Source organism: Acomys minous (genome assembly GCF_964271855.1).
Source record: "Acomys minous genome assembly, chromosome: 17".
Lineage (NCBI taxonomy): Eukaryota > Metazoa > Chordata > Mammalia > Rodentia > Muridae > Acomys > Acomys minous.
This window is the reverse complement of record NC_140500.1, coordinates 70,424,043-70,448,874: the sequence shown is the minus strand read 5'-3', so window position 1 is coordinate 70,448,874 and position 24,832 is coordinate 70,424,043. Positions and strand designations below refer to the sequence as shown.

The 24,832-nt window shown below is 44.9% G+C and overlaps 1 protein-coding gene across 3 annotated transcripts in view; it reads right to left on the bottom strand.

Moving 5' to 3' along the window:
• DNAH6 (dynein axonemal heavy chain 6) overlaps nt 1-24,832 on the bottom strand; it is a 211,276-nt gene that overhangs the window by 59,014 nt on the left and 127,430 nt on the right. For all 3 annotated transcript variants that reach the window (XM_084766547.1, XM_084766548.1, XM_084766549.1), the window contains exons 51-62: nt 24,003-24,170; nt 22,600-22,835; nt 21,999-22,260; nt 20,053-20,176; nt 19,149-19,345; nt 17,386-17,589; nt 16,428-16,553; nt 12,218-12,382; nt 11,162-11,229; nt 8,568-8,748; nt 6,987-7,166; nt 1,861-2,094 (exon numbers count right to left, since the gene is read on the bottom strand). In XM_084766547.1, the coding sequence (XP_084622673.1) occupies nt 1,861-2,094; nt 6,987-7,166; nt 8,568-8,748; nt 11,162-11,229; nt 12,218-12,382; nt 16,428-16,553; nt 17,386-17,589; nt 19,149-19,345; nt 20,053-20,176; nt 21,999-22,260; nt 22,600-22,835; nt 24,003-24,170 (2,145 nt within the window). The remainder of the gene's footprint in view (nt 1-1,860; nt 2,095-6,986; nt 7,167-8,567; nt 8,749-11,161; nt 11,230-12,217; nt 12,383-16,427; nt 16,554-17,385; nt 17,590-19,148; nt 19,346-20,052; nt 20,177-21,998; nt 22,261-22,599; nt 22,836-24,002; nt 24,171-24,832) is intronic.

The following is a 24,832-nucleotide window of genomic DNA, read 5'->3' as shown; positions in this document are numbered from 1 at the left end:
ACTAAATCACCCTTGATCAGTGCACATTTTTTTCATAGATAATGTTTAACATGGGAAATAATTATTTTTTAAAATAGATATGTGTGAGGCATGGTGGTGCACGCCTTGCATCTCAGCACTTGGGAGGCAGAGGCAGTTGGATTAATGTGAGTTTGAGGCCAGCCTGGTCTACAAAGCAAGTCCAAGACAGCCAAGTCTACACAGAGAAACGCTGTCTCAAAAAAGGAGTATGTGTGTGTGCTTTATCTGCATGTACACCTGCATGCCAGAGAGGGCATCAGATCCCTGTATAGATGGTTGTGAGCCACCATGTTGTTGCTGGGAATTGAACTCAGGACCTCTTGCAAAGCAGACAGTGCTCTTAATTGCTGAGTCATCTTTTCAGTTTGGGAATTAATTTCTTATATCATGCCAGGAAATCTAATGTATTTTGTAAGATAGCAAAATCCATATGACACTTAAGATAAAAATAGAAATTATTACAATTAAGATATACAGGTAAATAGGTAGTGGTATAAATTATATCTCCAAACATATATTAAATATTTATTAATTGATTTACTGTGTGTGCATGCATGTGGGTACAAACATGCCATGGTGCTTATGCAGAAGTCAGAGGAAAATTTGTGGGAGTAATTTCTTTTTTTTTCTATTCTGTGGGTCTTGAGGATTGAACTCAGGTCATCAGGATTGGCAGCAAGTGCCTTTACCCCTGAGCCATCTCACTGTCCCAAACATTAAAAAAAATCATTTATCTTTCATTTTAATTTCTTATGAGAGAAGGAAAATTTAATTTTAAAAACTTCTCAGAAATTTCTAAAGAGGAGTTCTTGTGGGTTTGCTTGTTTATTTTTGACAGGGTCTTACTATGTAGCTCTGGCTAGCCTGGGACTTTCTATGTAGACCAGGTTGGCCTTGAACTCACAGAGATCCACCTGCACACACCCTCCAAATTCTGGAATTAAAAGTGTGTGTCACTAAGCCTGGCCTTTAATTGATTAATTAATTTTTTTGATTTCTGTGTGTTTTTACAACTTTGAGTTTGGAGGATTTCAAACCTCTTTTAAAATGTGTTGCTCATGAGGGACATCAGTGAGCAGTGGGATGGACCTGGCTGTGGAGGCTTAAACACATTCTTGAATCAGTCTCTCATGCATTAGTGTGTTCTGGAAAGTTCTTTCATTTCTCTGAGGCTCCATGTGAGAAAACTCTTCGCATTTGTAAGATGGTTGGTTAAATTTTTTGGTCTTGTTTTGTAAGAGAGCTTTTTAAGTGTGTGTGTGTGTGTGTGTGTGTGTGTGTGTGTGTGCACTAGTGTGCAAGCGCTCATGGAGGATGTTGGATCCCTTGGAGTTGGAGTGATAGGTAGTTATGAGCTATCAAATGTGAGTGCTGGGACTTCATCTTGGTCCTCGTAAGTAGCAGCGAGCACTTTTAACCACTGAGCCATTTCTCCAGTTTCTCAGATAATTTTCTAGCTCACTGGTGACTCCTGATAACCCTTTTCTGCAGTGAGGATAATGCTGTGTAAGAGGCAAAGTGTCAACCAAATATTACAGCTGGCTGTCAGCCAAACTGAGCTGTAACCTGGCCTCTTGACTCTGGAGCAACATCAAGTGGCTGCCCAGCTTCTAGTCCTAGCTCTGCTCCCTGACTATGGATACAACACGTGACTGGGTGCTTCCTGCTCTGCCATCCCTTCATGACAGACTGTGCTCTCTGCTGAGCTCGAGTGAACACTCCCTCAAGTTCCTTCCCTGTCATGTATTTTGGTCACTATCTGGTCACAACAGTAAAGGAGAGTAACACACGAGTTAGTGGGCGGGGGGAACGTTCAAGTTTTTTAGCGTGTCATGGTACCTTCTCTATTCCTGCAGAACCCCGGAGGAAGAAGTTCCACTCGGCATCAGTGAGTTGGCCTTGCTGGCGCATGATCTCAACGCAGAGCATGAAGCTGTAGATGAGTTTGTGCTGCTCGAAAAGCCCCCGGGACACATTGGTGTACGCCGTGAGGAGGGTCTGCTGCAGGAGGATGTCCAGGCGGTTCTGTAGATCGTCAGCCTTCTCGGAGGTTTCAATTGTTGTGTTGAACAACTGAGGAAGAAAGAGAATTTGGCTGATTCTATGTGAAGCAAAACCTGGTCCTCTTTCCCCACTCACTTTGACATTCAGTGAGCAATGTGGCAGCTAAACACTGCGGGGAGAAAAAAACCTAGTCTGTCAACATAGTATGTGAGATTTATCTTCTGCGTGGCCACCATCACTTTTCAGAAATGGACCAATGACAAACTCTTTTAAAAAAAAAAGATATACTTATTATGTATACAGTGTTTTGCTTGCATGTACAGCTGCAGGCCAGGAGAGGGCACCATATTTCATTATAGATGGTTGTGAGCCACCATGTGGTTGCTGGGAATTGAACTCAGGACCCTTGGAAGAACAGCCATTGCTCTTTAACCTCTGAACCATCTCTCCAGCCCCACATTTGTATGTATGTGTATACATGTGCATTTTTATTTTATGTATGCTTGCATGTATATATGTTCACCACAAACATGCCTGCTGCCTGTGGAGGCCAGGAGTGGGCACTGGACCCACAGGAGTGGAACTGGCGTTAGGGACAGTTGTGAGCTGCCGTGCGGGTGCCAGAGCAGTGAGCGCTCTTAACTGCTCATCATCTTTGCAGCCCTCACACATTTATTTCTTGAAGGAGGTTTTAAGCCCTTGAAAAGCATGAATTCCCAAACAGCAGGAATAAGAAGGTATTATCCAAGTCATTTAGGAGGTATTAAAGGAGTTAATAATCCTTACTTTACTTGGCATTGTATCTGCTAACAAAACAAAACAAAACAAAACAAAACAAACAAACAAACAAAGGGACATATGCTGTAGGATTTGAGGGGTGACTCCAGTGCACACAACTTTAAAGGCTGCTCGAGGAGGTGGCACTGCAGGAAGAGAGCCCAGGCACTCTGAACAGAGGCTTCACTGGCTTTCAGTTTTCAGGTAGCCTTGTCAACACAGGGCATGTGAGTTTCCAAACGGGGTAGACTTCTCTCCAGCCGGTCCAATTACTGTCGGGCCCTGATCATGGCGACAGTAGCTGTTAAGACCAAGTCTAGCTCATTTTATTTATTTATTTATTTATTTATTTATTTATTTATTTATTTATTTATTTGTCATAATACTTGTCCAGGTATTTCTGTTTTCACGGGGATTGTTTGACTGCTGCGGGTAAATGTAAACAGTCTCTTTACTCAAGAGACAGCTCACGGTGCCACAGGGGACAGAGGAGTGGAGCACTTTAGCACGGCCTTCTGGGAGGTCACGCTGCAGCTGGAGAGAGACACCCCGCATTTGAGGTGAGGTGGGCTAAGTGTTACACAGAGCACTGAGGTGACAGGAACAACTACTGGAATTGTTGGCTAGCCCACCCATCTGGAATCAGGATGGTACCCTCTTCCTCAAGTCTGGACTATTGAGCAACTTGTTAGACCTCAGAGTGAGTGCTGTGCGTGCTACAAAGAGGCAGCCCAAAGCTCTACCTGGTGCTCTGTACCTTTGCTTCAGGGAGATGGCCTCTTGGTACTCAACCCGTTTTCTCTTCCTCCGTCCCTTCCTCTCTCCCTCCCTCCCTCCCTCCTTCCCTCCCTTCCTTCTTCATCTCTTTCTTTCTTTCTTTCTTTCTTTCTTTCTTTCTTTCTTTCTTTCTTTCTTTCTTTCTTTTTCCAAGATAGAGTTTCTCTGTGTAACCTTGGCTGTCCTGAACTCACTTTGTAGACTAGGCTGGCCTCGAACTCACAGAGATCCACCTGCCTCTGCCTCCCCAAGTGCTGGGACTAAAGCTGTGTGCCACCACATTTTCTTGTAGCAAGATGGCCACAGCCTTGGAGTGGCCACTGACTGTGAGTACAGCTGGATGTTTGTGATCGTATGTGTACGGGGGTTAGGTCAGCCACTAGCTGAAGCAACTTCCCATGTCTTATCTTAAGTTCCTGATGACCACCACAATCCAGGAAAGACAGACAATGTTATTTAAATTTGAAGAAAATAAAAATGCACTACAAAAGAGGAAGGGATTATAAACAAAACATACTGCTTTTTTCCTACTAAAGAATTAAATGAAACAAAATCCATTAAGACAAAAAGAGAGAGAGAGAGAGAGAGAGAGAGAGAGAGAGAGAGAGAGAGAGAGAGAGAGAGAGAGACATGGTAAAGAAGCTGCTTGGAAGAAATTTAAATTCCCGCAGGGTCAGCACTTCCTGGAATTAAAGTATGTGCTCAGGGCTGCACTTCCCGTTCCACATTGCATTCTGCTTCTCAACTGTGATGCGTTAAATTAGCCAACTGAGTAAGAACATGGCCACTTGGAGTGAGGCACAGGGTCCCTTTGAGTTAGGGATTAAAATCCAATGAGACTGCTGCCAGGTGTGCTTGCCTGCTTGACTGGGCATAGCTTTGCAGGCCTCTGAAGTAAACCTTTTGCCTTGCTTGGAGTGTGCGCTTATTTCAAGGCACCAGGGCCTCTTGTAGAGTGCTCAGCAACCCACCCGTGTGAGGAGTAAGTCCTCACAGCTGTGCCGCCTGCTCAGCTTGCAGAGGGGTGCGGCAGGCCTTGCTGGAGACGGTGGCGCTGTGGCTAGAAGTCAGGGTACTGTAGCTATTAGAGAGAGTGATGTCATCATGAATGAGCCAGTGAAGAAGGTAGGCAACAGGAATGGATCAGTTTGGCTAGGGTGTCCCAAGCAATCAAGCGTATCTGTGGTTCTCTACTGCGGGGCACGTAGGAGGAAGAGGCGTTTGTCGTAATGTCACGGGGGTGACCATGGAAAATTAGGAAAGTGGCCCTAAGCTAAATTGCTCTGCAGAGAAGAGGGGCCAGTATATGCTGTGGGAGCTGATAGAGGACAGGAGGGGGGTGGGGGTGGGGGGGGGAGAAAATGGAGAGAGGCGGACTGGAAAACATAGAGTGGAAGATAGGTAGGAGGACGGAGTCTCCCTAAGATATAACCCGAAGACTAAGTAACAAAATCATACTCTTCCATTGATTCCTGCTTAAATGAGTAGTTTTAAAAAAATCTGCGTTGACTACAAAAACAAAAGATACAGGTAACTGTGAGAATATGGATATGCTAAGTTGCTTCTCTATAGAAAGCTTTTTACTATCTATATGAATCCCATAACATGTTATATACCTTAAATATGCATACTATTTCTTTTCTGCCTTCTCTTGCCTTTTCCTCTCCAAGCTTTTGTTTATATGGATTGCATATTGTGTATACTCCCCTAATTTTAAGTTAGCTAAAACTTAACATTTTCCCACCTTTCTGACTATTTAGTTTTTTTGATAAAAGACACAACACAGACATGACAAGAGGAGGAGGAAGGTGGAAGGAAGATAGGACTCGCGAGGCACTCCTGGGGTGAGGTTTCCGTCTCCTTGAAGTCTTCAGTGAAGCAGCAGAGCTTGCGGATGCCCCAGGACTCGGGGTGCTCTTGGTAGGCACTGAACATGACTTTAAAGATGGCGAGGGATAGTGGACAGGACATTCTCCACAGTTGAGTGGAGGGTGGAGTCTGACTTTCACACGAACTCTGGTGCCCCATATTTGACCATGTCCCCTGGATGGGGAGGCCTGGTGGCACTCAGAGGAAAGATAGCAGGCTACCAAGAAGAGACTTGATACCCTGTGAGCATATACAGGGGGAGGATGTTCCCCTCAGTCACAGTCATAGGGGAGGGGAGTAAGGGGAAAATGGGAGGGAGGGAGGAATGGGAGGATACAAGGGATGGGATAACAATTGAGATGTAATATGAATATTATCAATAAAAAATAAAACTTAAAAAAATAGATGGCGAGGCATTAGCTGAGTCAGGTGTGAACGTGAGGCGAGAGAGACTGAGATAAAACAGGAAATGTCTCCCAGCTGGATAGTGAAACAGAAAAGGGGCAAAGGGAAGAGAGGCCCCTGAGTCATAGCCAATCAGGGAAGAAGGTGCAGCCTGGTGAAGGAGACATTCTGGGGATGGGTGGGGCAGACACAGGAGCCAGCCCTGCTAAGGTTGGCACCCCATGTCCAAGCCTACTGCAGAGTAGAAAGAACCAGCACCAAGTACAAAGAGATTCTATTCTATTTCCCTGTGTGTGTGTGTGTGTGTGTGTGTGTGTGTGTGTGTGTGTGTGTGTGTGTGCTGGGAGATATGGTGTGACTGTGAGATGTTTCTGCGGGTGCGTGAACACGCGCACACATGTGAACACGTATGTGGAGACCTGAGGTCGATGTAGGGAATTGTCTTCACTCTTCCACTTGAATTCTTAAAACAGATATCTTGATCAAACCCAGTGATCATCGATGTGGCTGGATTGCTCTGAGGAGGCCCTGTCTCTGCCTCCTCAGGCAGGGATTACAGCCAGGCAGCTTGTCCACCTGACATTTGCTCTAGTCTTTGCTCTTGAGTAGAAAGTGCTTTAACCATTGCTCCATCTCCCTAACCTCTGAAGCAGTGGGTCTCAACTGTCCTAATGCTGCCACCCTTCAATGGAGTTCCTCATGTTGGGGTGACCCCCAACCATATATTTTTTTACTACTTCATAACTATGATTTTTGCTGTTGTTATGAATTGTAAGGTGGATATCTGATATGCAGGATATCTGATAAGCAATGACTTTCAAAAGGGTCAAGACCCACATGTTGAGAACCGTGGCCCTAAAGCGCGTCTTACAGCAAATGGCGGGCAGCCCAGAGGGGAAGCAAGCAAGCTAGGTAGTTGAGGAAGGAGAGAGAATGAAGCTCAGCCCTCTTCCTCCTCTATAGACTGAACACTGAACTTCTCATTTGATCTGGTAGATGGGACCACTCTTGAACTCTGTGCCTGCACCTCACATCTGGGAGGATTTTACCCCTAAAATTTCATTCATGGTTTGTCAAAGACATAAAATAACCCAACAGGGTTCAAAGGGAAATCACAACAACAAGGCAGTTACCTGTTTAAAATACTTCAGCGAATACTGATACATGGGATCGATTTCTGAGAGGCTGGCGATGACGAAGTACATCACGGAGCCCTGTGTGGCCACTGGGCGGTACTTCTCTCGAGCCACGTTGATCATCTGCTCCGTGGACTCGGCTTCCTGCAGCCTGGTTTTAATGGCACCGGAAGTGATCTAAATAAACACATAGCAAAGTTCTTAGGGATCTGCCTCTGAAAAATAGTAGGGATTTTGGAATGCATCCAGTCCAGTTTAGGAAAGGAATACGGATGGAGTGAATTTCCGGTTGTAGTAAGACGGCATCAAGGTAAAGATGCAGTGGAAGAGGTTCGGGACCCAGTGCTGGTCTTCTGACCGAGCTGATCCCGGCTCCTTGTGATTAGGAAACCCGGAAGGACAGTGGACAGTTTCTGAGAAGGGCCTGGGATGGAGCTTGGCGGTAGAGTGCTCAGAGTGCAGAGACTCAGTGCGTGAACATTCTAGGTAAGTGTTCGTCACTGCGTACATCCGTAGGCCACCACTTCCAGGATGACCTAACGTCAAGCAAATATAGAGACTGTGACATGGTCTCGTGTCTAGTCGAAGGCTCAAGGGTAATTTTGTTTTCTTAGTAAAGCACTCCGCCTCTGTGAATCAATGAGAAGCACTTAATGGGCCGTGTTCCTTGGACCACACTTCCGAAACCATGCTTTAAGTGTATGGGGCAAATCACTCCAGGATCACACACTGAGCGTGAAATCTCTTCGTGGCACCCACAGGTTTCTATTGACCCAGGTGGTGTGTGACCGCCAGACCTAATGCTTAGAGAAGAGATGATAGGACAAGCTTGTCCCAGAACTCACCCGCCTAATGAAGGGCAAGACTTATGCCCAGATTGATTTAGCCTCTAGGCAGACTACCTGAGGAGATGACAGTAGCGTTCCTTTTGTCTCTTGTCCTGGTTCTTCACAATGTTTATTTTTTTAAATGTTGAATAGACAGGGTGGTGGTGGGGTGGGGGATGGAGGGTGGGGGAGGGGCGTGTCAGTGGTGGACAGTTTACTTGCTCTTCTTTTGTTGATGAGGAGGCCTGAGAGCCAGGCAAGCTATGTGTGTCCCTGGCAACTTACATTCTTGCCTTGAAACCCTGCAGGCCCCTCAGATGCTGAAATGATGACGTATTAAAATTTTTATGTTGTGTGTATGGGTATTTTGCCTGCCTGTGCACCACTTGTGTACAGTGCTGGAAGATGCCGGAAGACGGTGCTGGATCCTCTGGAACAGGAGTTACAGGTGGCTATTAGTCACCATGTCGGTCCTTTGGAAGAGCAGCCAGTACTCTTAACCACTGAGCCATCACAGAGTCATCCATCCCCATAAACTCTGACTTTTAAAGCAGTGTACATTTCTCGGGTTGAGTTTCCTTACACTTAACCCATACGACTCTGTAATTCACTATAGTCCAGGTTGGCATTCAATTTTTGATCCTCCCCCGCACCCCCCCCCCCCACCAGCCTTTTGAATGCTGGGACAGGTCTACAGTGTCATGGATTGATTATCAACGCTCTCTGTAAACACTAAGACTGTGTCACTTGCCTTTGAGTCCTGGAGCGTATCTATGAGTTCTTCGTTATCCAGAATGTTCCCCTCGGATGCAAAGAGCAATTTCAGGATTTTGTCCTCAATCGCTTTCAGCTGGTTTTTGTCACTGTTGATCCTCACAATGAGTTGGATTCTCTGTTCCTCTAGCTCGGGCTTCTCAAGTCGCACCACGTCGCTAGAAGCAGGGTTGGGAGAGCTGGGTTACAACCGTTGGCTCCCTTAAGTCACGGCTGTTTCCTTCCCTGTGTTTTGGCTTTTTTCCTGAGTATTCAGTAACTGGGCATTGGGAGAGCTGTGTAGCTGAATCTGAAAGCACAGTATTCCTGGTTTGCTGGGTGGGCGTGATGGCTCTTCAGAGAACTGCACGCCAATCACTTATTTACTTTTATATGTACTTATTTATTTGGAGTGTCTGTGTGTGCACATTTGTGTGTGCTCATGCCTGTGTTTGCGTACATGTGCACATGTTTCTGTGCATATCTGTGTGTGTGCATATGCATGAGTGTGAGTGTATGTGTCTCTCTCTGTGTCTGTGTTTGAGCACGTGTGTGTGTGTGTGTGTGTGTGTGTGTGTGTGTGTGTGTGTGTTCCTCTGGTGGTATTCCTCAGCAATGCTACTCAACTTATTTTGAGACTGGCCTCATTGGTCTGGAGCTCGCTCATTAGGCAAGGCTGGCTGACTGAAGACATCCAGGCATCTGCCTCTCTCCACCTTCCCAGTGCTGGGATTACAAGCAGTGAGTTCTGGGAATTGAATCGAGGTCCCAGGGCCTCCAGAAATGACCCAGCAGGTAAAGGTGCTTGGAACCAGGGCTGATGACCCGAGCTCGCCTCCTGGAACCCGTCCAGGGAAAGAGATTATTGACTCCGACTTCTACACATGCCCTGTGGCCCATGCATAAGACACTCCCCACTAAATAATAAATAAATACAAAAACTGAACTCAGGTCCCCATGCTTGCCCACCAAGTGCTTTACGGACTGAGTGCATCCCCTGGCCTGAATGTCAGTTATGGTTATTTGCCTTGTATGCCAGAGATCTGTTCTCCACCATAATTCTCGCATCTACTCATTTGTGGGGAGTCAGTTTGCCACTGTAATCAATAAGTTTCATTCACTAATGCTCATCTATGCCAAGTGGAAAATAGAAAGCAGGCATCCTAGGCAGGAGCAAAAAAAAAATATGAGCATGGGAGATTATGAAACTGTACCACCTCAAAGAAGCAATTATTTTGTATAAATAATATGTGAGTTCATCCTTATAACAAAGCAAATGATGGACAGATGTCAGCTCTATCTTGTCAGCTCCATTTCCACATCTAATGCTCTCCTTAGTGGTAATCATGGTCTGAGAGGCTCCGTTTCCATACCTAATGCCTTCCTTAGAGGTGGCCATTGTTTGAGATGCATCTTTCTAAGTTGTTCCGCTGGGTGGGACGTTGTGATGGCCCAGCAGGCACAGGAGCCTGCTGCTGAGCCTGGAGACTTGAATTCAATCCCTGAGACCCCCATATTGGAGGGAGAGCACCAACTCCTGTGGCTGTCCTCTGAGTGGTGGTGTACAGTGCTCACAACATGTGCATACACACAGTAAATAAAATAGGAGAGCACTGTATATAATAATATAAATGTATAACACTATATACATAAACTATAATAACAGAATCTTTAGATGTATGTTTATGCGTATATAGACATGGAGTAAGTTCGATGATATATTGTGAAAATAATACTACAGATAGTGTTTACAGTTTGATATCACATTTAAAAAAGACCTCCTGTTTAGCTGTGGATTTGATAAGGCCTGATATCATATTTTTTTGTCGAGATTTATTTTATTATTTGTTTTTCTTTGTCAAAAAATCTAAGCAATGGCCAGAAGAATGGCCCAGAAGTTAAAAGTGCATACAACTTATAGCAGGGCTGTCTAGATCTGCCAGCTCTTAAATAAAGACTTTTATCAATATTTATAAAAGCTTAAGCACTGTAGCTGGACAGACTCTCAGCTAGCTCATAAATTAACCTGACCTATATCCTGCCACATTGGCCAAGTCTTTACCTCTATCTCTCAGCCCTGTATGTCTGCTTCTTATTGCACACTGAATCCCCGTGTCTGATTTGTCTCACAGAGACCCTATCTTAACCTTGAAGCCCCTCCGTTCCTTTCCTCACTAGCTATTGCCTGTCAGCTCTTTATTAAGCCAATCAGAAAGTGAGGGAAGAGTGTTTACAAAATATGAGGCAGGTGATGATTCACAAGAATAACAACACCGAAGTCCGGAAAGTCCAGAGCTCTCTATAGCAACCACAGTTGAATATACAGAGACAACCTTCACACACACACACAAAAAGGTCATCCCAGCAACTACTGCTGCATAGTGGCTTATAACATCCTCTAACTCCAGCTCCAAGAGATCTGATGCCATCTGCTGGCCTCTGGAGGTACCTGCACTCAAGTGCAGATATACAAAACATGGACACACAGGATTAAATATAAAAAGTAAATCTCAAAACCCTTCTAAGCAAAACATTAGGAAACCCATGCCTGTCGTCACCCAGCTCCCCATACATACTCTCTCTTCAGGTTACCTTAGCAACTGATCCTCCAGACCAGATTTAGTTACAGTGAAATTGATGATGGTGACTTTAATGCATACCTGGGGGAGAAACATGGAGAATAGTGAATGCCTAAGTGTAAGATGTGTGTGTGTGTGTGTGTGTGTGTGTGTGTGTGTGTGTGTGTGTGTGTGCTTAAAACAAGAACAAGAGTCCCTATTGTCTAAAGAGAGGCACCTCTGGCAGGATTATGCACTCCTCTACCCACACTTGCCAAGCATAGCATGGCTTTCAAAATTCAAATGTGCTTTTTCTCTGCCAGGAGGAGGAGTAATCTTGCTCCTCCCTGTCTTCCCTAACCCAGGGTCCTACATGATGGTTTAAGGACTGATGAGCCAGAAAAGGGTTAGTAGCCACATTTTAGAATCAACAAGCTGGGTTTGAATTCCAGCTGCATCCTTTAGTGCTTTCATGATGTTTGGCAAACCTTTTCATCCCTGTCAAGCGTCAATTTCTGATCGTTAGTAAAGAACCCATGGGTATCTATGGTGATAGAACAAGGTAATAAAAGCACTCAGTTATAAATAGTGACTTGCACATAATGGCTTTGTTAAGAAGAAGCTTTATTTGTAATAAGATGAGCTTTACTTCTTTCATTTCATTGTATCCTTTTTATGGGAATCTATTAGTATACTATCGCAATATTCAGACCTCTTGAATAAATCAATGGCAAGACGAAGGAAGAGGATAATGCCTTATGCCATGTCTACAGTTATTGAAACTCTGGCCAACGAATGATTCCTTAAATTCATCCAGTTACTAGAGTTTCCCAATAGGTGACAATTTTATTTGGGTGTATAGGACATGGGCATTTGAACAGAACTGTGAGACAGGCCATTGCTTTGGGGACTGACTTGGTGGGGGCACTTGTGTCCTGTGAAAGGAAAGGGGGAGGGCGGCGGAGGGAGAAATGGGAGAGCAGGAGAGGTTGTCAGCTGGTCCCTGCAGGTGGGAACCCACCAAGCTTTGGAGACTCAGCCCACATAGTTCAGCTGCGTAGAAAGTTCCAGACTAGCCACTCATACGCACCTCAGGCAGGTAGTGGGGATTCGGCATCTTGGTTGTCATATAGAACCGGAAACTCTTGTCATAATCGATGTCCGAGTCTCCAAGGCGGATGAGTAGTCTCCCGCCACTGATGAAAGTTTGCTTTAAAAGAATGGGTTCCAGAGCTGGATCCAAGACTTCTTTGAGCTTAAAAATAGGAACAAACCATGCAAAAAGCAAAGAGCTGAAAATGGACACCATCAACCCGTCACTTAGGGGCCTCAGAATTTACTTCCAATAAGCACTTCCCCCAGCGATCTTTTTTTCTAATGTCCTTACCTTACCTCCAACACTACATGTTTTCTGATTATTTTATCAATTATATAAGTGAATAAGAGCACACAAAGGTCATGCGTTTGTTTAGGATAATCTCATATGCTATCCAGCCCCATGAGAAATAAGCTAAGAGAGGAAAGGCTCGTGGTGGGATATGGCTGCTGAGTGACCCACTCCTCAGTTGTCTGCAGACAACTAGGTCTATGTGGCGACACATTTTTCTGAAAATATTTCTTGATCTCAAAAAGATTGAACTTGTGCTGGACTTTGTAGCCAAGTTAATAATCTGCCTTGAGACTATCTAAGACTGTATACTTAATCAGTAAGCTCCTGGTTCAGTGAGACATGCTGTTTCAAAAAACAGGATGCAGACTGAAAGAGGAAGACATCCGAGGTCAATTTCTGGCCTCTACGTGCATGCACAACATATGAACCACCGCTTCCCTGGCCTCCACACAAAATGCTGAAATAGACTAGATTGATTTCATGCTCACAGATAGGTAGGAACAGAGCTGGCAAGACCCACTGCAGCAAATCCAGAGAGGATCCAAGAACCAAGCACCATGGTAATAACGTCAAGCCTCAGAGAGCAGGGAAGGCCCAGCTGGAGCTTCCTGCCAAGGGCTGGGAGCCTGACTCCCAAGTGTGCTCTCCTACAGAGGGCTCTCTTGCACAGGGACACAACACTATGGAAGAATTTTGTCCTCTGCTGTGAAAGAGAAAAATCCTTGGGACCTCTCCTGGCTCAAAGTAAGCGCAGAGTTGAGAGCACAGCTTGAAGTCTTCTAGAGACTTTCCTCTACCACATGACTTCAGGGTTCAAGTCAGGGCTCAGGATCCATTCTAGCACCTTCTCTGTGTTGGCCAAAGCTTGGCCACACTGAGGCCTTGGTACTCTATGTGACTCAAATGGGGAGTATTGTTGCTCATTTTGGATTTTCTGGGCAGTGAAGACTGTTTAGATTTTAGATCATCTTTTCCATTGGAAGAATGGGTTAATGATAGTAGCTATCTGGTAAGGTTGAAATAAAGATTAATGACATGGGACACTGAGAACAAAATTGTGACTGCTTGGTTTGCACAAATGTTTGGGATGCCATCATGTTAATTACCGGTCCTTGTTAGCATGAAAGGGCTGCAGCTAAGTTACCCCAGGTCAGTGTCATTTCTGAGCATCCTTTGGGCTGAATCAGAGATACTTCTACATGGGATTGAGGAGGTCACAGCCCATGCTTTTATTTATTCCTTGTTCCCTTATAAAAATGGAATGGCAAACTAAGGAAGTTGAGTGTGGTCATTAGGCAACCTTCTTGGTGCCTGAGTCCCATCATCTAAGAGACCTTGCAGGATTGAGCTGAGGCAGAAATCGCAGCTTACTTCTCACCCTCTCTAGGCTCTTGGCTGGTTAGTTTTTATTGCTAACTTGAGAAAACCTAGAGTCATCTGAGATGAGGGAGCCTCAGTAGAGGGGTTGTCTAAATCAGATCGGCCTGTGAACATGTCTGTGGGACATTGTCCTAATGACTGGTTGATGATGGAAGGTGACACTGGGGTCTATTAACAAAACTAAGTATGAGTCAGTGAAGGAGCCAATGAGCAGTGTTCTTGCTGCTACCTGACCGTTCCTCAGTGATGGACGGTGACTTGGAAGTATAAGTCAAACGAACTCTTTCCTCTCCAAGTTGCTTTTGTGAGAGTGTCTTATCCCAGCAAGAGGATGAAACTAGGATGGGATCAGGTCCCTGCTCTTACTGGCTGTCTGTGTATAATGCTTGTTCCTTCAGAGCTTTTGTTTAAAAGAACTCTTCCAATGTCTTTAAAAATTTGTGTAGGTATTTTGATAGGGATTGTATTGAATCTGTAAATTGCCTTTGGTAAGATGGCCATTTTTACTGTTAAGTCTCCTGATGCATGAACAAGGGAGATCTTCCCATCTTCTGATGTGATCTTCAATCTCCTTCTTCAGAGATTTGAAGAAAACACTTAAAGAAATGCTCAACATCCTTGATCATCAGAGAAATGCAAATCAAAATTACTCTGAGATTCCATCTTATACCTCTCAGAATGGCTAAGATCGAAAACTCAAGTGACAGCATATGCTGGAGAGGATGCGGAGAAAGGGGAATCACTCCTTCACTGCTGGTGGTAGTGCAAACTTGTACAACCATTTTGGAAATCAATCTGGCACTTTCTCAGAAAACTGGGAATAGGGCTGCCTCAACACCCAACTATCCCACTCCTTGGAATATACCCAAAAGATGCTCCACCACACAACAAGAACACTTGCTCAACCATGTTCATAGCAGCCTTATTTGTAATAGCCAGAACCTTGAAGCAACCTAGATGTCCCTCAGTCAAAGAATGGATAAAGAAATTGTGGTGCGTTTACACAATGGAATACTACTCAGCTATTAAAAACAAGAAAATCCTGACATTTATGGACAAATAGGTGGAACTAGAAATGATTATCCTGAGTGAGTTAACCCAGACCCAGAAAGAGGCACATGGCATATAATCACTTATAATTGGACACTAGCCCAACAGAGATATCCCATGAATGTATTCACTTAGCCGGAGATTAGGATGGATACTAGGACTTCTTATTGGGACTCTACGTGAGAGAGGTAAGACAGAACAGGGAAATAGAAGGATCCAGAGGGTCCTAGAAACCTACAAGAAGACCATTAAGGCTGGCGGATTTGGACTCAGGCTGTTCAGCTCAAACTATGGTACTAACCAAGGACAATGCATGCAGTAAACCTAGAACCCCTACTCAGATCTAGCCAATGGACAGCACATTCTCCACAATTGTGTGAAGAGCAGGGACCGGCTTGGACATGAACTCTTGTGCCCCCTATTAGACCATTTCCCCTTGGTGGGGAGACCTGGTGACACTCAGAGGAAGAGTAAGCAGGCTACCAGGATGAGGCCTAGATAGGCTGTGATCTTATAGTGGGGGAGGAGGTCCCCTTTTGACACAGACCTAGGGGAGGAGAATAGGATGAAAGAGGGAGGGGGAACGGGAAGATACAAGCGAGGGGATAACAAATAAGAAGTAATATGAACAAATTACTTAATATAAATTAAAAAAGAAATAAAAGAACTCTTCCTCTCCATCACTTTGCTTTCTTTGTTTGCTATCTTTGTTCCTAGTGAGTCTGTGTGCTATTGGGGACAGGGACCCTGAGTATATTGTTTGTGGAATGAATGAACTAATTAGTCTTGGAATGATAAATCTCACAGGAGAACATCTTAACTCAATGAGCCACGCCTCTAGGGGCTGGGAATGTAGGTCAGTTGGTAGTGTGTTTGCCCAGCATGTCCAAAGCCCATGTTCTAGGCCTAGCACTGTAGAAACTAGTGTTGGTAGCACATATCTGTAATCCCAGAATTCAGGAGGTAAAGCCAGGCGGGTCAAGAGTTCAAGGTAATATTTGGCTACATAATACATTTGAGAACAGCCTGTATATGTGAGACTTGTCTCAAATAAAAAGGTTCATTTTTTATTAGTCATTAGATTAATCTGACCTTATGCCCAAGTAGAAATAATGATTAATTACATCTACGAGAATGGTTCATGGTTCATCATTGGTGTGTTACATGTATGTAGACAGGGGTTCCTGCTGTCATTACTGCTTTGAAAATTTTCACCTGGTAAGCCCACAGGGAGGCTTGGGAATGTGCAGTGGAGTAGAGACTCTTTGCTACAAAACAGTGAGGTGAAAAATTCCTTCAACCCACAGATTCCGGCTCATCTGAGAATGTGCTATTGAGTAGCAACTGGTTTGACCGACTTGAAGATGGACTTGACTGGTGTCCTGCACATGCGCAGATGTGGTCTGTTGGCATGCACAGCAAGCATCCCAGACATCTATCAGTTAGCAACTAACATGAGAGGGCAAAGTAAAAATCGAACCTCTTCCAGCAGGACAGGTAAACCCAGTCGGATGGAATTTTCCAGTATCCGTAAGAAATTGTTGTCTGTAAGCTTAATGACCTTTAACCCACTCTTGCTTTCCTTGTTTCTTATCCAGCGGTTGGCCTGTGTGAGGAAACACAACGAAGGCCAAATGTTGGGAAAGTGGAAGTTTCTAGAGTAAAGTTTTGAGATATCGTTCAATCTAGAGCTAAATTAGAGATAAAACAAAACAAAACAAAACAAAACCCAACTCCCCAAAACCAACCAACCAACCAACCAACCAACCAACCAACCAAAATTCTCTCCCTAATAAAAACACCTTTTAAGTCCAGTGTTTGAGATTTCTCTTTTTGTTCAAATTTAAAACAAAGGAAGGAAAGAGCCACCTGGGAAAGCCCAGGCTTCTGGTTCTTAGCTTCATTTCTGTGACTTTCTCAAGGCTTCCTGTTCTAATCCCCACTTTGATTTCGGAAGCCAGACAGCAGGAGTCTGGAAATTGAAGGCAGGCTTGCCCCCAGTTCTGTGCATCCTGACTTCACCCCGATTCCTCAGACTTTTTAGGGTAAAAAGATGCATGATCATGAGTTTCTGCCCATTTGTATGGTCCCCGTGGACACGGAAAGGCAATGGCTGAAACTTTCAACAAACCCGTCAAAATGAAGAACGTGGGGGGGGCAGGGATGCGGGCGGGGGGAGTGGGGTGGGGGGCAGGGAAGGGAAAAGGGGGGCGGGGGGGTGGTGGGGAGGGAGGAGGGGGCGGGGCTCTTACGCAGGCCCCTTCTGACTTTTCACAAACCCAAACACGTCTGCAAGATGAGGGTCTCCAAATAAAAGGCTTCTCAACTCCCTAGGCCTAAGTCTCCATGGAAACTTAAGTCTTTCAATCATGCTAAAACCCTCTCTTACATGTTCTATTCATCAGCGGGCCACCCCATCACAAGGGTTTTGTACACACCTGGTCTTGGGGATCGATCATCAAAGGCCACCTTCTCCCCTGAGTAACCAAAATGCCATTTTCAGTTGATATCAGGTCTCTGGGCAGCCCATCTGTGTTCCATTGGCGGATTTCGTAGGGATCCCCAAGAGTGTTAATGAGACTGAAGGAGGGATCAATCGGGATCTCCAAGATCAGGCAGTACTCGATCCAGCACTCGATAAGCTGTATAAGGGAGAACATTCGTATATGGTGCAGAGCAGCAGGAAGCCAGCGGCTGGGAGAGCTATGACCTGCGGATCCCCCCACAGGGAACACGGAACACAGAAGTGGCCGAAAAGCCAAGGAATCTAATGCCAAAACTGTGCCATTAACTTTCACTTCAGGCATGCTATTCTCCTGTGTGGACTTCAGTTTTCTCTTTGGAGTGTCCAGAACTATGCGAATGGAGCTGTCAGGATTGTTGTGAGTACTGCTGTGTGACATAGAACGGTCTTTCTTCTCCTTCCCAGCAAAGGACTATTCACACGGAACCAGAGGACCCTTGAGCATTTCCCAAGTTTGGGTGCCTCCTAGACCACGTTCTATGGCTTATGAAGGTAAACATTTTTAGGAAGCTATTTCATAAAAAACGACTATGCAGTTCTTCCTGGTAATTTAGTTCTCAGGAAAGTGCATGTAGATAGAACATTTATCTACACACACACACACACACACACACAGAGACACACAGACACACACACACACAGACACACACACACAGACACACACAGACAGACAGACAGACAGACAGACAGACACACACACACACACACACACACACACACACTCTCTCTCTCTCTCTCTCTCTCTCTCTCTCTCTCTCTCTCTCTCTCTCTCTCCCTGCTTGGGAACATGGGTATTTCCAACACCCATGTCAGAAGGCTCATAACTGTCTATAATTCTGAATATATGAATATATGTATGTATAGATATTCATCCCATGTCTTGCTCCTTCCTATCTTCTGCCTCAGGTGCTCTGTGCTTGTTCTGCCTCTTGGCAATACCACATCTCTTCTGACTTTAGGTGCCATTTCTTTCTTTCTTTTCTTCCTTCCTTTCTTCCTTTTTTTGTGGCATTTCCCACATAAAGGTAGGGACCGCATTGTATCCATCCTGTCTCTCAGGTTACTGTGTTGAGGGACAGGTAGCTTTACAGTGCAGAAGAAGGGAGGGGAGAAATGTGTTATTGGAAGCTTAGGTGTATGCTATGGTCAGCCAATGGGAGAGGTGAAAAGCTCAGTGTGTGTGTGTGTGTGTGTGTGTGTGTGTGTGTGTGTGTGTGTGTATACAAACACACTTCTGCCCTAGTGAGTTGCCATAGTGACTTCCATTTAAACCTAGGAAAATGTAGCCAATGGATAGGACGCTCTCCACCGTTGAGTGGAGAGTGGGGTCTGACTTTCACACGAACTCTGATGCCCCATATTTGACCATGTCCCCTGCATGAGGAGGCCTGGTGGCATTCAGAGGAAGGACAGCAGGCTACCAAGAAGAGACTTGATACCCTATGAGCATATACAGGGGGAGGAGGTCCCCCTCAGTCACAGACATAGGGGAGGGGAGTAGGGGGAAAATGGGAGAGAGGGAGGAATGGGAGGATACAAGGGATGGGATAACCATTGAGATGTAATATGAATACATTAATAAAATATATTTTTAAAAAAACCTAGGAAAATGAGTCCACCATATCCCACCCAGTTCCTGTTGTTTCTTACCACTCTTCACACAGTGGCCTTACTCACCATCTGCCTGTACTGGGCCGTGAAAGCACCATAATAAGCCACGCAGGCTGCTGCTATAAACACGTTTCCAACGATGTTGGCTATCTCCTCCTGAAATGTCTCAATACTTTCTTCCCACCGAACCTGCTCGTCTCCTAAGGCAGCCGTCAGCTTTCCAGCACGTACCAGGCGTGCTTTGGTCAGGGCCATGTTCTTTGCTGCACAGTTTTGAGAACATTGGATCATATTAGTCAATGTTTTCCAAATTATTAAAAGGTGATTGACTTGCTTTGGTTTCCAAAGGTGCTAGTGTTAGGTAGCGAATGAGGTCAGTTCATCTTTATGAACGCTCACATCAATTCCTCATGTGTGTACATTTCAGAGCCAAGTCTGGTCTCTTCCATGTCAAGAACTTCCTGTGTGCTCTTTATGCTGGCTGAAAACAGTGTTCGCTGTGGGCCTGCGGTATTTATTGTGTAGACCAAAGTCATGTGTTCTTTTGAGTTATAACACAAATGCTCTAGCAAGCCTTTTTGTATGTAACATGGTGAACTTATACAGTGTCTTCATTCTTATGAAAGGACAATGAAAGCATGTTCTACATGTTAGCTGAAGCTAAGATCTGGGAGCTGGAGAGATGGCTCAGTAGGTAAGAGTACTAACTATTCCTACAAGGACTTGAGTGTGGCACCCAACACCCATGTAAGATGCTGACTGTTAACTCTGGCTTTGAGGCTATCTGGTGCCCTCTTCTGGCTCCTGCAGGTACTGCACTCATGTGCTTATACACCCCCCCACCCCCATATACAGCCATAATTAAAAATAAAACAAGGTCTTCTAAAAAAGCTATGATCTGACTCTGAAAACTCTTCCTTCTTTTGGAAACCAGGGCTTTCCTGTCCAAAACAAGCCATGAGCCTCTTACCCAGACTTTCTTTCTCATTCACGCCTTTGTCGTACTCATCTTGCAAAGTCTTTATTTGATCTTCCACTTGCTTCAGCAATGCTTGCTTTTCTTTCAGAGTAGCCATTGTAACGTCAAGTTCAGCCTAACAAAAGCAAGCAAGCAAATGGGTCCCACAAAGACTGGTTTGCCTGTGTGTAAAATTGATTTATAATGTGATTTGTGTCCTTTTTAACATTTCCCCAAAGACTTCTTCTATCTTGCAGCCCTTGGGCTAGGGATGTCGCTTGGATGACAGGATACTTGTGTGGCATCCGTGAAGCCCTATGTTTGATCCTTAGTGCTGCATAGAACCAGCCATGGAGGCGCATACCATGATCCCAACAGTTGGGAGGCAGAGGCAATAAGGGTCAGAAATCCAGAATCAGCCTTGGTTCCATAGCAAGTTTAAGGTCAGCCTAGGCTACATGGTCAGAAGAAAACAAAGAAAGAAAGAGCAAGAACAAATGCCAACAAAATAAGTCATAAAACGAATAGAGAAATACATGTAGTAGTTACCATCATAAATTAAGATTTGAGATTATGAAACAAATTGAATATTCATATATGATGGAGATAATATTTTCTAACTAGTTTTCTGTATCAGAAGGTTAGAGTTAGGGCTAGGGTTGTGGTTATGGTTGGAGTTATGGCTAGGGCTATGGTTATGGTTATGGTTATGGTTAGGGTCAGGGCTAGGGCTAAGGCTAGGGTTATGGTTATGGTTATGGTTATGGTTATGGCTAGGGTCAGGGCTAGGGCTAGGGCTATGGTTATGGTTATGGTAATGGTTAGGGTAAGAAGTGTGGCCCATTAGCCACAACTAAGCTATTGCTTATTTTAAAAAACTATTTTATTAGCACATATGAGTTATACACAATGGGCTTCATTATGACATTTTCATATACATATATAATGTATTTTATCATGTTCAATTTCCATTACCCTCTCTTGTGCCCCTCCAACTCTCCCAATTCCCCTCCTCTTCCCAGCTAGTCTTCTACCTTTATGCTTTTGTTTTTAATAACCTAATGAGTTTCCTTAGGGTTGCTTACAGGGACATGGGCACCATGCCAGAAGGAAAGTGCTTTTCCTTCCCCCAGCAATGGTAAACTACTGCTTGTTTCTGTTCAGGCTGTGAACCAGACTAGGACTTCTTTCTCCTCTGTTCCTCTTGCCCCCACTTCTTGATTCTCTTTCTTCACTGTGCTGAGGACTTAACTCAGAGCCTTGGCACTGTGGGGGTAGTCACAGTGCCAGGCCAGAGTAGTATTTACTAGCTGGGTGTGTCTAGACAGGTTTGCTCATTCCTGCTTGATCCAATAGCTTTGGTGATCTGTTCCACTTGTATTTCACTCTTTGCTCTTGAGAAGACTGAAAACCTCATGTCTGATTGTGGGTTCAGTGGTTCTGACACCCGACATAACACCACCAGGTGTGGGAACCCAGACCATCAAGATGCAAGAGATATTAGAAACTTGATAAGCATCACAGACATATTTACCTTTCCCCTAATATTAAGGATGCTAATCTACTCAAGATTTACTTTCTTCTTATGCTACAAAAGTCTGACTTTAGAGAAAAGTTCTGGGGAAAAACCATCTTTGCCTGCTATTATTAAAAATGAGCTGCTGGATCCGGGTGTTGTGGCACACTCCTTTAGTCCCAGAATTTAGGAGGCAGAGGCAGGTGGATTGCTCTGAGTTTGAGGCCAGCCTGGTCTACAAAGCGAGTCCAGGACAGCCAAGGCTACCCAGCAAAACCCTGTCTCGAAAAAAACAAAACCAACAACAACAAAAAAGAGCTGCTATTCCAGACTACAGCCCCTCACATGGTACACAGGAGGACCACAGTGGCCACCCACAGAGTGTGGGTGCGAGTTGGTTATGACCTTCCATCCTTTGAATGTTGCAATATGGATAATGTACCTGGGCAGCACGGAGCTTCTGTCTCTTTGGTTCGACTTCCTTGACCACCCGAGAGTACAGATCCATGGCTCTCACCCACATGCACATGGACTTGCAGGCCTTGGAGACCTTTTCCACCTTTTCAGGCACGAAGTCAGGGTTGTTGATGTACCTTTGAAGCTTTGCCAGAATCTGTGGCTTTATGTTTTCCTTGTCGTACTCTAAAAGCCTTCTTAGGAAGTTAGAGTCACCAAGAAGCTGCTTTGCTGTTGGCCAGTCCGGCCTGAAAGACAGACCACGGTGAGTTAAAAACATTGCCACCAGACAATGGCATAACAGAGCTCCTGTGAGAACATTGTAATATATATATATATATCACAGTAGCTGTGCAATTCTGGTAAAGGACCAACTACCTGAATCCCACAGAGAGTAGTTTTATATCTTCCACTATATCTATCATAAAATAGACATTGGGCAGAACACTTGTTGAATAACTTTGTTCAATGACCAGTCAAACTAAGGAGGGGTGGCTAGAGAAAGGGATGAGTAGACATTGAGGAAGATATGAAAATGGAGAACACAAATTAGAGGAGAACTTCACCAGACGCCCTGGACCACTCACTTGGCATTGAGGAGGATGGAGATGGCTTCCATCACGGTCATGACTAAGTCAGGAGGCTTCGTGAAGACCCTGATTTCAGAGATATCTGCTTTATCTAAGGAATCCAGCGCTTTATTGGCGGCATCCAGGGCAGGCAGCGCTTCCTCCAGGTCTCTCTGGGCATCATCAGCTATCGCTTGAGTCTCTTCAGCTTTCACTTTGGCTATTGCTTCATCTTCTTGCACAACGTTACGGACCTAAGACAGAACCAAGGGTGCTCTAGAGGCCTCATTAATGCTGAGCATCCCTAGTAAGAAAACTCTGAAATCTGAAACATCTAGGGCATCAAACACTGTCACAAGCAGAGAATTCAACACTTGACCTCACATGCTAGCCACAGTTCAGTGCAGGCAGCTAAAGTGATCGTAAGTTACTGTAAGATGATTATAGAGTGTTTATACATCAAATGGACTGTGCTTAGACTTGAGTCTCGGGTTGTGTATCTATCTCATTTATGTGCAGGCATTCACAAATCTGGAAAAATCCAGAATACCTCTTGTGCTAAGCATTTCAGATGAGAGATATCTGGTTTGTATTTGAATGGACAGGATGCCTGTATTTGTCCTTTTGTTAGACCAGTGGTGAGCGGGAGTCTCATTTCCTTCAAACTTCATCTATCTCATGTCCTGTGATAAGATCAACAAGTAGTTCCTTCTTAGGAGGAGGAGGATGAGCAGGAGGAAGAAGATGAGGAGGACAAGGAGAAAGGGGAGGAGGAAAAGAAGGAGAAAGAGGAGGAGGAGATTTTTTTTTATAACTTCAGATCTGGTTACTGAGGGGTAGGTATCATTTCAGTGGTAGAGAGTCATCCCAATTTGCTATTCTTTACAACTTAAGACATTACTGAATGTCTACAAAAACAGCATTACCAATTTTGGTATTTAATAACCCTAACTCTAACCCTAACCCTAACCCTAATCACTTGCTGTGAATTAATCTTGGTTGTCAGCTTGACAGAATTTACAGTTACTGTGGAAACACAACTCTGAGTGTGTCTACAGGGTTGTTTCCAAAAAGGACTAACTGATCAGGGAAGACCCACCCTGAATGTGGGCAGTGCCATCCTACGGGCTGGGCAGGGAGTGTCTTAGACTGATTTAAAAGGAGAAAGCACCCCGAACCCCAATGTTCATCTGTCTCTGATTCTCGATTGTGAATACACTGTGGCCAGCTGGCTCAGACTCCTGAAGCCGTGATGGACTGTAACCCCTCAAGCTGTTAGCTCAAACAGATCCTTCCTCCCTTAAACTGCTTCCTGTCAGACATCTGGCCATAGCAATGAGAAAAGCAATACACTTATTGTGTGCAATTCTTGAGGCTCCGTCTTGCCCATGTGACCGGACCGTGTCCACACCACCGCATACCTGGTCAGCATTTTCTTGGTCCACCACCAGTTTTTCCATCAGGGCTTCGACATCTTGTGATTTTTGTAGCAGCACCGGCTCCAAAGCCGAAAGGTCTAATTTCATTTTATCTACCAGCAGGTTTGTTTCCAATAGCTTGGTGAGACCGTTCTTCACACGATCCCGTGCCTAAATGGCAACAGAAAAGTTGCAACAGTTTTATAAGCTGTGGATTGTCATCATTCATTATTTATACATGAAAACGTGTACCTGTAGAACCATCAGACCAATCTGTAACAGTTCAAGTTGCGAACCTACTGCAAGTAGGGAAACCGCTGGGGACTGGCCTCCTCACTGGCCATGTGTTTGGATCCCATCCCTCCGACTACAGCTGTGGGAAGTCCCCAACCATTTGGCTCACTGAGGGTGTTGAATGTGGGCGATAAGCTCAGACAGGAATCCCAGGAGGCGTCTACTCTGGGCACTTGTTCACTTGGAGTGGGCCAAGGGCCTTGAGAGCCGGGGGAGGCAGAACTCTGGGCACAGAGCTCTGACTGCTGCACTTGAACCCTACTTCCGAGGTGTAATAAGGCTTGTGTGGGACCGCAGAGGTGGCACACGGCACGGGGGACTCCTCTTTAGGGAAGAAGGGGCACTGCTTTGAAGGTGTGTCAAAAGATCATTTCATATGGGTAGAAGTCGGAGGTGGCTGCCGCCACCCCCCCCCCCCAAATTTTCTAAATATCTAAGTAACAATGGCTTCCACTTGTGCTGTAGTTTAAATGTTGGAGTTTTGGATCATGTTATGGCTCTATTTCTGGGCACCTCCTGTGTCAGGCCGAAGTTTAAGT